Here is a 14723-nt window from a genome sequence, read left to right as displayed (position 1 = left end):
GGGTCTCTCCGAACCCGTCGAGAACAGCGCACGAGGAAAGGCGGTCGGGTCTATTCGACTTCCTCCGGGTCGGCGCGCAGGTTGACATGTTACTGTTGTCTTGCAATTCTATAGTTACTGGCGTAATAATGTGTCCATATACACGTCGAAGTTCTCTTGGTAAAAAAGCTCACGCTCACCAGAACAAGCTCACAGGGACTACAGTAGTCAACACAGCTGTCCCTGGTTCGATTCCAGCTGTTACAGCAAAATCTGTGACCCATAATTTTCTGTGAGCGCAGGCTTAACACGGGGCTTCAATGTTTTGGCCGCAGGATTAGGCTCCACATTTATCTTACAGTGATAACGGTATTAAAACGTAGTAAATAATTATAAATCTTTAATATTAAATAGAAACAAGTAGATAATGGTATACATTTTATTAAAAAGTGTTTAGAACAAAATGTTTAACCTGTTTGCCAGCAGCACTCAAGTTGGTAGCACTTGTTGCCTCGTAGCAAGAAGGTCTTTGGTCCATATCCTGGCCTGGTCTTAATAGTTGCCTTTTCTCCTTGTGTTCTCTCCTGGTACTCCAGCTTCCTCTCGCCTGGTGACAGATGTTTAATTCAATGGAAAACAGGGAGAAGCTTCATTTTCTTCAGTTTATTGTTTTCAATGCAGACATGAGCAATGGGCAGACAATGGGGTAATGGCGGACAGCATCAGGTAAAACATGTAAAGGCTTCATAGAGGCAAAAGCAGCATGTTAAACTAATACATCATAAAAAGGCAAACTGATCACTTTCTGTGTTTAGACAAACCCAAAGTGACCACGGTTTTGGTGATACAACAGCTATTGTACAGCTCACATTAGTTCAAAATAGAGATGAAACTGTAATAAAAATACTAAAGACATAATAGGACTCAGGTGAGTTTCTTATGGCTGATTTTTCGTTCTATTAAAAACAAACAAAAAGTCTTTCAGACAAGCTTGTTCCCATCCAGTTCGACTGATATTTAAACATACTGCAGGTTTCTTAACAAATACTTGGTGTAAATAGTTACAAAATCTGATTCGTGTACGCCGTATACAGCAGGTGTGGAGTTTTCCAACAAAAATATGAAGCTCATAGTCCTGTTTTTTCTAAATTTGACCAAATGTTCATTGCTTAATCGTGACACCTACAGTCTGAACATACAAATACTAATAAAACCTCTGCTGTGAGGATATAATGTAAACATGTGTATTTGATATTTGTATTGTAAGATTTTTGAAAATGAGAACTCCTTAATGGCATATTTATGATGTCCAGATATTTTTCTGGATGTAAAACAAAAAGAAACAACATATTTAATTAATTTCTAACCGAAACAATATGGGCCCAATTTAATTTCTTACTGTACTAACAGTAATGTGTCCTAATCAAAGCTTGCCAGCAAGCTGCACTGTCTCAATAAACACAGTCATGAATGAATTCAGACAAATAAGAGACAAAAACCTGCTGCTCTCTGTGACAACAGCAACTCAATCTACCGTTTCTATACTGTCCTAAAGCACCTTTTAGACCATCCACACAAATAACTAATCTCCAGTGGATACCATTAACATCTGAACAGTTAAATATATAATTGTAAAAACATACAGAATACTGTAACAGCAGTGTGACAAGGCCGATTAGTCTATTCTCAGCATTTAAAAAGCAAAGTGACTCACTTTCCAAACAGCTATCTTCCACTACAAGATTTTAAAAACTCCTAGCATCTTTTAGCATTTGCCCAAGCAAAGATGTGATTTATTTTTGAACAACCATGACAATAAGTTTGATACACCATCAAAATCCCCCTAAGAGATCTTATTTCCCTATTTTAGGCAGCTGTCACTGACTCAAACTCTGTAGGATGAATACTGGCACAGGGAGCATCTCATGTTTGGCTAACATTTGTTTGCACAGAATTTTCTGGATAATAAACTTGGTGCTTTATCATGTTAAAGTGTACCCACACTAATGTGACCCAGAAGTTAAACCACTATGCACTGTTAGCTTTATTTCTAAAGCTAATGAGGATTTAGAAATTAAGCTAAACCTAGGTTTTACTAGCTAACGGTTAAAAGGTACTGATATTTGTTCAAATATAAATATAATGTAATATTTAGACGTCCGTTAGCATAAGTTTTTACCAGCTAGTGGTTAAGAGCAATTAGTGTTTCAAATATGAATATAAAAAACATAGTTAGAAACCTGTTACCATAAGGTGTTACTATCTAAAGGCTAAGGACAATTACGCATTCAAAAAGTGATTTTTAGGTGCCCGTTTACACAATAAGGTTTTGTTCGCTGATGGCTAAGAACATAACTTAAATGTGAAAGTAAAGTAACTGTTAGATGTTATTTTTGTGAGAGCTGCAGTTTGTACTTGTTACCCTTACAAAAGTTCATCAGAATGAAATTATTCGCTACTAGCATGTTTGTTTTGTAGCAACCTACAGGCTAGCTAAGCACAGTTACATGCAGGAAATCAACATGGCATGCTGAAATATAAAATTTACAGAATTGAAGAAGAATTGAAATATTCTGCACTCAGGGCAGTGAGACCTTACATATTCTGTAAATCAATTCACCTTTTTGGGTGTAAATTTTTGGGGGAACAATTTCAAATTGTTTTTAACATTAAAAGTTCAAACACTGAAATGTCTGTTACAGTATATTCAAGTCTGTTTTTAAAAATTGTAATGAATTTGACATTTTTAACATCAACATGTAAATGTTACCAAAAATGTAAATGAAATACTAAGCTTTTCAAAAGTGATAGATTTCCAGAGTAGGTTTTGTTGAGCAGTCATCTTAAGTTCTTGTGGTAATTTACACAAGTCAATGATTATTTTCAACAAGCAAACAAGTTAATTTGGATCTGTCAGAATATAACATGTGAAAAACATTTAAAAAATGTCTCAAGTGTCTCTGAAAAGAATGCCAGTTTAAACGTATTTTAAAAAATCAATAAGATGATCAATAAAATTGTGTTATTCTTATATTTTTGCATTACAGTTTCTTGGACGAACTGATCGTAACACACTCTGCTTAGCAATAAGCAAGTCACCTGGGTTAACATACCCACAATGCCCTGTAAATAACTGAAGAATTATTTTTAGAATTAGCAAACCTAAAAAAATTACTTTCTAATGAACAACTAATATTTCTAAAATGGAAATTGTTTAATTATAGTAGAAATTTGCTTTGTTTTTGGGTCAACTTTTGCTAACTCAGCTTTCTCTTTCATCAAAGTCAATAAGCTAAGAGAATAATCTATTGCAGGTAAGATATTGATAGCTTATAAATCTCGATTAGAGCATTAGAACACCAAAAACCCAACTAAAGTCAGCGTGGGACCAACTACTATGTGGGCTCACAATAGGCTTCTTCTCATATTGGACTTATTTGGGTTATTGGTATTTAATACTTTTTGGATAAGGGTTTTTAAAACACGATGTATCATATAAACATGTTGTAGATAGTTCTAAAAATATCAAGACCTAATTAATGCTTTATTATGTTTATATGTTTTTTTTTTGTCATAACATCAAATAAAGACTGAAGGTAATCTACAGTTCCCCTTCCAGAACACTGGCATTTTCATTTTTCTTTTAAGAATCAGAATAATTTTATGACTTTAAAAAACTAGATTAAAGCAGTTTTGTAGAAGTCAGTAAAAACAGTACAGGAGAATATTGTTCAATAATTTTGTTGATTTTGTTTTGTTCAAACCACAAAAGCGTGAAACACTGAAAGTCAAACTTTTTTCCCCCCACAACCAATCATTTGTTTTAAAACAATTGTTAGACTCCGAAATGTTTGGAGCAACGTAAATATCCCCGTCAACGTGTCACACAACAGTCTAAAGCTGCATTTCCATTGACCGTACAATTGCGCAAATTGGAATTGTGAAATGAAAACACTGCAATTTTGGATAAAAGAAAAAAAAACTTTTGCGCTAGGATGAGGTGTTTTTTTTTTGTTTTGTTTTTTTTTTTAACGAATTACCACATGAACTAACTTATTAACGTGTGATTGCTAGGGAACCACAATTAAGAAGAAGAACCTGTGATTTTAATTGCGTTTCTTATTTAATAGAAACACCTTGAGAAATTCTGGGGGGTTTTCAACATTGACGGAACAATGTCAACAAAGATTTATGCACATTTGTGCTGGAAACGCAGCTTCAGAATGCCACTGCGCTCGGCTTCCTAAAACCCGATACTGATCTGCCTCTGCAGCAGCTAAAATAACCGTCTTATGTAAACGAACTTGGAGCTGGAGGTCCGGCGCGCCTGCAAAGCCCACAGACAGTGCAGACAGCAAACGACATGAGAAGCTCTACCCGCACAGAATAGAACGCTAACACCCTGTTTGCCACTGATGTAGATAGAAAAAGAGGTGAAACGGAGGAATATGAAGCATCATTCACTCATGGCACTGCCTCGTTCTAATCTTCCAGATCCAACCAACCTGCCTAAGCTAGTTAAAAGCTTTTAAATAAACGAGTAGAGAGTATATACACCACCTCCATTCAGACCTTATGGTAGACACACTGTCAGCTGAAGGAGGGAAACCACAGACATGGGTTTCCAAGGCTCTCTGCAGTTTCACAGGTTTGGATGAGAAATGTGTCTTTCAGTTTTTTTTTTTTAGTTTTTTTTTAATTGTATTTATTACTTAACTACCAGCGTTCTGTTGGCTTTTTCCTTTTAAACATTGTGTTCCCTATCAGGATTCCTTGTCTGGTCATCGGCCAGTTCCACTGCTCTTCGTCTCAGTAGTCGTTGAGTCCATTGATCGACGCCAACGAACAGAAGAACAACTCGTCCTCTTCGTGAGGAAAAAAAAGAAGCAAACTGGTGGTTCGCTGAGTTCAAAAAGCAACAATCATTTGTCCTCTGCTCCATTTTGTTCTGCATTCATGCCCACCGTCTATAAAGCACTTTGTGACGAGCCTGGGTATTAAAAGCGCTTTTTTTTCTCCTTTTTCTTTTTTTGTTTTGTTTTAAACAAAGTCAGTTGAATTATAATTAGAACCTGGAAAGATACCGTTGATGACGAGAGGAAAAAAAAATCCATAGATGGGGTACAAGTCAAGTGATTGTGATTTTAATTGATTGCCAAGCTGGTTGACAGGAAGACACACAAGAGGAGGATTCCGGTTATTACAGGTGGTGCATTCTGGGAGGGGATGAGGGGCCGCGTCCTCCTCAGCCTCTCTTTTACGATTGCCGCTTTTAGTTTTTTTAACAGGTCTGTCCATGCAGCAGATGGGTAGTTGGAATTTAATATGGCCCTGGTCTGAATGAACGCTGAGCACCCCCTCTTCTGGTCACAGATAGGAGGTAGGACTTAGCAGCAGCTTAGGGTGGTGAAGGGCTCTTCAAGGCATCCACTTTGGTCTCCAGGTCTGTAATCTGTGGGAAAAAAACACACAATATAACATTAATTCATTTGTAGTCAAATGAGTACTTTAGCCTAACAACTTTTTTGAGCAAACCTCATTTTTATGAGGTTTGCTCATAAAAACCAAAATAATGCAACAACAAATATAACAAAAAGAAGGAAAAGATTTCTCCTAAGCACAACTGTGAAAAATGTGAAATTTCTAATCATTTGTTCTAGAATCGAGGGATTTGTCCTTAGTTATGCTCCTCATTGGGTAGCAATCCACTCATACACTAATCACCGATGTTTATAACTTTGGTTCCTATTTAAGCAAATTATTAAGTCGAGTCAATCAATTTCACTAAAGATAAAAGCATGGATGAGTTTCTCTAGATCTTGCTGGGACATTAGTCCTCTAATCCTGGAAATGTTTTGCAGGTGATCAAAGGCCAACTTTGTAACTGTCTTTATGTGGCTCTGAAGGGTCAGGTCAGAGTTCATCACTACCCCCAGATTTTAGGCCTGATCTCTAGTTTCCAGCTGTGATAACTGAATCTGTGCGTTCTCTCTAGATCATTCCTCTCTGTAGGTCCAAAGACAGTGACTTCAGTTTTGTTCCTGTTCGGCTGAAGACGTTCCGACGAATCCACACCTTGATTTGTTCTCAGCACCTGTTCAGGATGGGTTCATAGTCACCTGGTGAAAAGTTATCGATTGACAATGAGGTTTCGGTCCCTGACTTTTTGAGTACAAAAATAATCTATCAATTGTAACCCACTTTGGTGGACGTTCTATCGAGTTAGCAAAGGGGAATATTTTGTTTAAAAAAAAAACGTACAGCGCAACATACGCTTGTCTTGTATATTTATTACAAGAAAACAGTATTTCCCAGATGTGTAGCACAAAGCTAAATGACTTGTTTAGCTACTACTTTTTGTCATAATTGTGTCAAGGCTTGTATAAGATTTAGTGATGTAAAATAACTATCCTGTTGAAAAGTGGACAGAGAAGTTACCTCCAAGCATTCATGGTTTTATCTAACTCCAAACCATCCACTTTGTAGAGCACAGAGGAGATCAACATGTCTGTTCGGTAACCATGGTAACCTCTAATGGAGCAGAGAGCCTCGCAGTTTGAGCAGGTAATACAGCAGGTAATATGCTATATTGCCACTCTATAAAGATGCTTCAGTTTATGTATCAAACAAAAAAAAATAATAAAGAAATGTTAATAATATGATTATAACTAATAATTAATATGCTAAATAAAGTTTTGCTGTAATCAGAGTAATAAGTTATAATAATATCACAGTAATATGATAAGCCAAACCCTTTTGATGCCTGTTACAGCCAGTGATGGTTTCTGATAACACGGGCAGTTGCCCAGGACGCTATTAGGAAAGGGTGGAAGGGGCGCAGGTCACATGACTGAGCTGAACTTTCCAAATCTTGATATCTCGTTGGGATGTTTGTATTATGGAAGCAGGCATAGAGATGAGAAGATGTAGAATTAACAGGGAACAGCACGAGCCGGCTAACAGCTAGCATCGCTACATCCGTAGAGGGAATGGAAGCCAGCGTGACAAACACGAGCAGGTCACCGACCTTTTCCTGCAGGTTGTCTGTTTCTTCTTTGTGTGTCACCTCGCTCTCTTCTTGTGCACGCCGCTGATCGGTCTCCTTCTTCAGGTACTCGACTTCCCTACAAATCACAAACACACATTCATGTTTAACTCTACGCTCAATACCAGCACATTTTACCATTTAAACCATTTAAACTCCACTCTGTTTTTTTAACTTCTCTTACTTTTGCTGGTATTCTTTAATCATTCTCTTGGCTTTGTTGTATTTCCTCTCGAGGGTTTGATACTGGGCCTGGGTTTCTTTCAGGTGTTCATCCACAGCCTAAAAACACATGCTTAGTGTTTAAATGGCCAGAAACCAGCTTTCACTGGACAAGGGAGCTCTTATTATTATTATTTTTTTTTTTCATTTATTCTCTATGAAATTACCTTACACAGGGATTGTGCCTCCATCCAGTAGCCCTCGAGCTTCTCCATCCTCTCCTTGCTGTCTCTGATGTTTTGCTCCAACTGAGTGCGCTCCATCCGCCAACGCAACTTATCCTGCTCCGCATGAGCCAGCTGGAGGTAAGGGGGAGTCATTGTGGGAGGGAGGAGGTGGTATGTGGGTGGGAGAGCCAGCGTTAAGTCATTGTTGAGAACAGACAGAGATGTGTTTTCTCTTCTGTACCACACATTTTTTTTTTTTTGTAACCCATCCTGTAGAAACGAACTGAAAACAAAGCGGGCTCACCTTCCTCTTTAACAGCTGGATCTCTGCCTGTGTTACTGCATGTTTAATCTGGAGCTACACCAACAAAAAAGATAGCAGGACATTTGGTTTTAGCTCAGAGCATGTAACAAACCCAAAAGAGTAAAGTTTCTCGAAGTAAAAATAAGAAGTAAACGTCAGTAAATTTGTTTGCTGAAAACCAAACGCACCTCCTTGAATTTGTGGGCCAGTTTCTCAGGATCCAGCTCCACGGGGGACAACGTGTCCTGGTTCTCCGCCAGGTCGAAAACTTCGATGGAGTTTGGAAACATCGGGCTCATCTCCTCTTCCTCGTCTGTAGCGTATTCACCAGTCTGTCCACAGACGGAAGGCAAATAAAATACATTTAGAAGCATAAAATGAGAGAATAGAGAAGAAAACCGATGATGTCAATCATTTAACTGCTAGCTAGTAGTCCTGCAAAGTCTTGTAAGTGTTATGGGCTTAATCTAAGTGACATTTTTCTCTGACTTGAGAACGTCAAACACAATGTGGCGGCGTCTCAGTTAAAAGTAGGAACAGCAGCGTGGTTTGCTGGTTGCTTTTCTCAGTTACTATAATCTGTATTAGCAATAAAAGCTAACAAACAACGTATTCAAGCACCAAAAGGACCATGTTCACTGAAACTGAAGAGTAAATTGTTTGATTAATAAGATACTGTTATCTCAACTTTCACTATGTTGGATACACATGACAGCCATATTGGAATCCGCAATGTAGGATGGTGAGAAACCTTTTACTTTTCAAGTTGATTAATTGTGACAAATTCATGAATTTTTTTGTTTAAAAAAAAGTGTATTATTGGAAGGGAGTTTTATGTAGTTTGAACAACAAAAAGTGTAACTAAGCTGTATATTGAATGTGAATATTCAAGAGAAACACTAAATGTAGCCAGAGCCTTCGAGGTAAAGAATCCAGATGATTAATGGAAATCTCGCGACCATTTATCTTGTTTTTTTCTGCTCTACATCACAAAGTAAGTTAGTCTTACATTAACAGGCTGTATTGAACAAACTAACAGAATTGCAGTCAGATTATAAAGCCATGATGTTATCATCATAATGGATTTTCAGCTCTGGTTGCACTTCTGTATTGACACAAAGACAACCTTGATATCAGCGCATTTATAGACCACAGCAAACAAGAAGTCTATTAACGTCTTTTTCACACCAAGGAATAATGTCTAGTATTAATGGCTATTATTAGGAATTTTAATGTATTTATGGCAAAAATGGCTAAAAAAACCTTCCAACTTTGTTTTTTTCTGTTTGTATTTTCTGTGAATACAAATAAATTTATATGGAATTTAACAGTATTTAAATATCTGTTTAGATGATAACAAAATGTATCTTTCTGGCCAATATGTGGAAAACCTAACACTGCATGTGACCCTGAACGCACCATCCTCTCAGTTTCTGTCACAAAAACTATACGTGTCTGAAAGTAGCCCAAATTAATAAGTAAAAACCACAACATAAACAGATAAAAATATGTAAAATACATATTTTTCTTTTGTGTTCCCAAAAAATATTAGCAGGTGCACAAATAATCATCGATTCTCTTTCAACAATCCATTTCATTTCCTTCCGCCATCCAATTTACAGCTGAGTTATGCAGGAATTACTTGACTAATTCATAAGGAAAACGAGCGAGCAGATGGAGCTATTAAACACATTTTTAATACTTAACTGTAATTTTCTTGGCATCAAATAACAAAGGCAATTTATATGCTAATTGAAAGACTTCTGTTCCCTTTTCTGACCACAAGGTGGAGAAGTTAGACTGAGAAAGGACAGGCCATGTGGTTGCACACAGACGACATTTTGTCTCAACACAAACACACACTGAAAGGACACTTCTGATTTCCTGTGGTTACGTGAAGCTGCAGCAGCAGCACAGCTGACTGTTTTTTGTTCTTCAGAAATACAGACAGAAAAAAACCTGGACAAGTTATCTAAGCTGTACTTTTTTTTTTCAATAAACGCTTCGACGTGCTGCCTGTCTCCCCCCCCCTACCTCTTCGTCGTCGTCCATGTACTGTTTGTATCTCTGCTCCATCATCTCTCTCTGCCATCTCTCCTGCTCCAGAGTCTGCTGGATCAGCTGAGCCACTTCGCTTTGCTCCCCCGGCTTTTCCCTGCCAATAACAAACCTAAAAAATAATAATAATAATAATAATTTAACCCACACATATGAATCGTGAAACTCCTTTATTAGCTTCAAAAATTAAAAACATGAGTTCACAGAAAGCAAATGCGACTGACTTGACTGTGCCTGATGTGTTGCGGAGGACAGAGGCGGCAAAGCTCTGGGTGACGCCAACCAGACTGGTCCCATCGACCTCCACTATCAGATCGTTCACCTGGATCCTGAAAGCACAGCAGAAATAAACTCACTGTATGCAGTCACAGAACCACCTTAAGTCCAAACCGTCAGTGTCTAAGTTCCAGTATCAGAAAGGAAGTAAGCTGTAGAGAACAGTTTCAGTGACACCAGAGGCCAAAAAGACTTGAACTAAAACTTTAGCTTAATTGACGTTTATAGAGGCTTTCAGAAATAGTAATACCTTTTGAACAAGTCCAAAAGGATCAGTAGAATTTATTGGGACTTTATGTAATAGGCCAACACAATTTTGCAAATGTGGTGTTTCTATTAAGTGAAAAATTTAATGAAAACCACAGGTGAATATACTTGTTTCTATTAAACAAATTTATTTTCAAAATTTGAATTTGCAAAATTTTATGGTTAATGGCAACGCATACTGTCTCGTAAAAACTAGTTCCTCATTCTGTGCTTTGCTTCCTGAAGCCGTGGACTCTGTTGAAGTTTTAAACGATTGGATCTGATTTGACTCAGTTCTAAAGTTTAGCTGTAACGTATGTGATGCACCAGCTATTCTATGAACTTAAAGGAAAATGCCTTCCCACACTCAGCAAACAGAGACTTACTGAGCTGAACATCATTTTTGCCAGTAATAAAATGTCTTAAACATTCCTCTCGCTCTGACTTTAATTGCTCAATATTTGGAGGTGTGGCCAACACGGACTGAATGGCTTTAACTTCTTTTTCCTGCCATTGCCAAACTACAACCTTAAACAGGCAGACTACAATTCTAAAACAGCACAAAAAAATTAACATCATCATTCACAACTCCTTCTGTTCACTTGGTTAAAAATTCTATGTGAGAAATCGAGTTCAATGGAAGAAATCCAAGATGGCACACTGAAGGGAGATGAGAATCAAGCAAAATTGGATGAGAAGGCAATGGCCAAGCTAACAGAACCATGAAATAGAAATAAAATGATACATGGAAAAGTTTAATAAAAATTTAAAAGGAGCAGCATTAACTAACTCTGTTTAGTTTGATACACCTGAATGAATTCCATGAAGATTACTTGTTAGAAGTTGGAAATTATTCAAGACTGGGTTTTTTATTAGCGAAAAATGCTCAAAAACTTCCATCTTTGTGAATCCACTTCACCATTACGCAGTGCTTTGAGTTACTCCATCACACAAAATTACAATACAATAAAGCATCAAAGTTTGTGGACATACGTGACAAATCGTGGAAAAGTTCACGTGCTCTGAATAGTTTTGTAAACCACTGTAAACATCATTTTTCCAGTCAGCCTGTCGATACCGTTCCAGTCGAAACAAGTATCAGGGCGAGTACAGACAGGTGGGCAGCTTACCTGCTGTCTCTGTGAGCGGCTCCACCCTCTGTGACAGTTTTAACGAAGATCCCCAGCTTCTCCAGGCCCATGTCCGCTCCTGCTCCCATGCCAATGATACTGATCCCGAGGCCGTCGCTGTCTGAAGGGCGCAAAGACAAAAACACAGCGACACAGTGACGAATCTCCTGCTTTACTTCTTCCTTTTGTTAAGAAGTACATGGTATCTACTAAAAAGTTAGCACATTAAATAACTTCAAACAGCTGATCCATATACTTGTTTTCCAGTCAGCATGTGGATACCGTTCTAGTCGAAACAAGTACATCAAAAATTTGGACAAATTATTTAGCACGTCAGACCCATTGTGTGAACAAACAAGTACCACCATGAAGTAATAAATTCAATGAGCTCTAAGGAGAAGTTACTGAAATTATTCTCAGTTTCTATCAGTGTGATTCATTGTTTTTAGAATGTCTCTTCTGTTCAGAGAGGTTTGTGGGTATTTGTTTCTGCACATCCCACCACAGCGTTTCAATCAGCCTGAGGTCATGACTGCGGCAAACTCATTGCAACAGCTTATTTAGCTTTTTAAACCTGACTGTTCTAAACAGAACTGTGGTTCAATGGGTCTAATTTTAGCCAAGCTGTTGTATATTAACCTTTATTATTCTCTTAACCTTATTGCAGGCAAGGTAAAAACATTTAGTGTTCTTAAACAATTTCCTCCTTTAGTTTTTGCACATATTGAAAACTGTCCCTTCCTGTTGATCTGAAGTTAAAGCTTACTATTTTGAGAAATTATTTTTTTTAGGGCAAAATGATTTTTTCTATGTCCTGAATCCTGCCACAAAAAGGTATATCTAATTTTTAACATTACTGCATTACTCACACATGCTTGTAGATACCAAATTTACTTTGCTAAATGCTGGTGTTGTATTTAATATGCTCCATATGTTAGCGTTCCAGTTATTATGCTAATGTATGTAAATATTGTAGCTACTGTGGTGATACAGGTAGCATTGTATTTTATTATTTTTAAGCCTGTTAGTATTGTGGCTATTATGCAAAAAAGTGTCCTGATTTCAGCTAGTATGCTAACAGTATTGTTGCCATCATACTGACAATTGTTAGCAAAATATGCAAATACATGAATGGTAGTACTGTAGTTAATATACTATTAAGAGGTAGTATTATAGTTACTATGCTAATACAGTTAATTATAATAGCTAATATATGAATAAATATTAGTATTCTAGCTGTGATGCTGATACATGTTAGTATTGTATTTATTATGCCACTAGTAATAAACATTGCAGTTTTCTTTTTATTACTTCCCTATATTGTAGCTGCTACACTAAAACATGTTTAGCTACTACGCTAATACATGATAGTACTGTTGCTATTATGTTAACACTTGTTAGTATTGTAGCTAAACAGGCTAATATATGCTGGATTCATGATTACCATGCTAGTATATGTTAGGAGTTGTTGAACTAATATGTGTTAATATTGTAATTATCATGTAATTATCATGCTAAAACATTAGCATTTATTAACTATTATAGGTACATCACTGTTACACATTAGTATTCCAGCTACTATGTTTATACATATTAGCAATGTAGCTTTCATGTTATTACTTGTCAGACTTCATAGTATATAAAGCTACTATACTAAAACATTTCGGTATTGCAGTTGTCAACATCTATTAGTACTGTAATAAATATTGCCGATACATATTAGTATTGTATTTAAAATACTTACATACATTGCTGTTATATCTAATATTACAAACTAGCCATCACACATAGCAGCTGGTTCAAATCTATTACCTCCAGAATGACTAGCTGCTAATTAGGCTAATCCACACAAACTTTAATCCCATAAGAAGATAAGAGTTACATGCAGACAGACAGTGTATGTCCTCTGAGAGAACCCTGCCAGTGTATCTGTGTGTGTATGTGGTGTGTGTAGTTACATAAGAGACTTGACGGAGTGACTCTTAGCGACTTTAAACGTGTGTACAAACCTTTCTCCAGCTCAACAGGAAACAAATCCAGCTTCTCGACTCTCTTTTCAAGCTCATACTCGGCCGAGGCAGCCATGGGGTCAACGTCGTCATTGCGCCGGTCGTAGTCTTCATTAGAGTAGGTGGTGAAGACCTGAACATATGACAAAAGTTAAAGGTCAGGCAACTCAGCACTTTACTGAAATGTCAAAGAATAGCATTCTGTGTGGTTGAACTTTTTTGGCCTAAATGTGAACCACGACTTTTGTCCCTAAGGAAAGAGACAATGGGAAAGATGCACGGGACACCGTCCAACAGGACTAGAATAGTCCGATCAAAACATATTCATGGGTTGGAATGACCCAGTCAAAGTCCAGACCTGAATTAAATTGAGAATCAGTGATAACACATGAAAATTGCTGTTCATCAATGTTCTGGAGCTATTTTACAGAAAATAATGGTTTCAGCCAGTAGACATTCCCCTAAAGACTGGTGGAATGTAGTTCCACAATTTATTGGCTCTTGAGTATCTGAATATATACTTTTTGTAAAAATAAATTTGAAAAACCACGACTACACCATGAATTATGCTCTACCTTGTGTTGTTCAGTCACATAGAATCACAATATTGCACAATGAAGATTGTTCTTATATCACAAGGAAAAGCAAAAAAAAGATATATAAAAAGGAGATATATCTACATATAGACATATATACATAGAGACATATATATGTATATAGACTTATAGTTATTTAAAGCAAGAAGTCACTTCCTGTTTCTTTTTGTAAATCTCACACTATGTGTGCCTTTCCTTTCACTGTACCCTCTCATTTGTGGTGCTATCTATAATTCCCCTCCCCCAACCCAAAAAGGTCAACAGCATCGGTTTCCCTGGTAACCATCTTGTTGATCACATGGCTGCATTTCGATGGAAGCCTGGCACATTTAGTGCCAATCTTGCAGTAGAAACATATATAAATTTATATATATATGTGTGTGTGTGTGTAACATAAACCAAAGACAGAGCTGAAGGATTTTATTGTGTGGGCGGTTTTTCTTACTGTATTATTTACGTTCCAGTGTGTGGAAGACACACACTCTCTCTCTCTCTCTCTCTCTCTCTCTCTCTCTCTGTCTCTCTGTCTCCCTCTCTCTCTCTTTTTTTGCTCTCTCTCTCTTTCTCTGCCTCTCTCTGTCACACACACACCAGCAGAAACCGGGTCATAGGGCAGTATTGTTAGACTGCTTCCTGTTGTCACGCTTCCTTCCTGTTGAGTAACTTTAAAGCTGTGTAAATGCAAGAGCTT

At 37.3% G+C, this 14723-nt stretch overlaps 1 protein-coding gene across 2 annotated transcripts in view; it reads right to left on the bottom strand.

Moving 5' to 3' along the window:
- Positions 1 to 627: 627 nt before the first annotated feature.
- LOC106933009 (neurabin-2-like) overlaps positions 628 to 14723 on the bottom strand; it is a 30800-nt gene continuing 16704 nt past the window's right edge. Inside the window, exons 6-15 of one of the 2 annotated variants that reach the window (XM_015012027.2) lie at positions 13437 to 13569; positions 11428 to 11548; positions 10000 to 10104; positions 9752 to 9887; positions 7906 to 8049; positions 7718 to 7771; positions 7414 to 7545; positions 7209 to 7306; positions 7007 to 7103; positions 628 to 5431 (exon numbers count right to left, since the gene is read on the bottom strand). In XM_015012027.2, the coding sequence (XP_014867513.2) occupies positions 5378 to 5431; positions 7007 to 7103; positions 7209 to 7306; positions 7414 to 7545; positions 7718 to 7771; positions 7906 to 8049; positions 9752 to 9887; positions 10000 to 10104; positions 11428 to 11548; positions 13437 to 13569 (1074 nt within the window). In that variant the 3' untranslated portion in view covers positions 628 to 5377. Of the gene's footprint in view, positions 5432 to 7006; positions 7104 to 7208; positions 7307 to 7413; positions 7546 to 7717; positions 7772 to 7905; positions 8050 to 9751; positions 9888 to 9999; positions 10105 to 11427; positions 11549 to 13436; positions 13570 to 14723 lie in introns of those variants that run through there. The other variant, XR_015764070.1, reaches the window with a different exon arrangement.

This window comes from Poecilia mexicana, unplaced genomic scaffold (genome assembly GCF_051168715.1).
Source record: "Poecilia mexicana isolate PSO_F unplaced genomic scaffold, ASM5116871v1 scaffold_8, whole genome shotgun sequence".
NCBI classification, from domain to species: Eukaryota; Metazoa; Chordata; class Actinopteri; order Cyprinodontiformes; family Poeciliidae; genus Poecilia; species Poecilia mexicana.
This window is presented reverse-complemented; position numbering and strand designations above follow the sequence as displayed.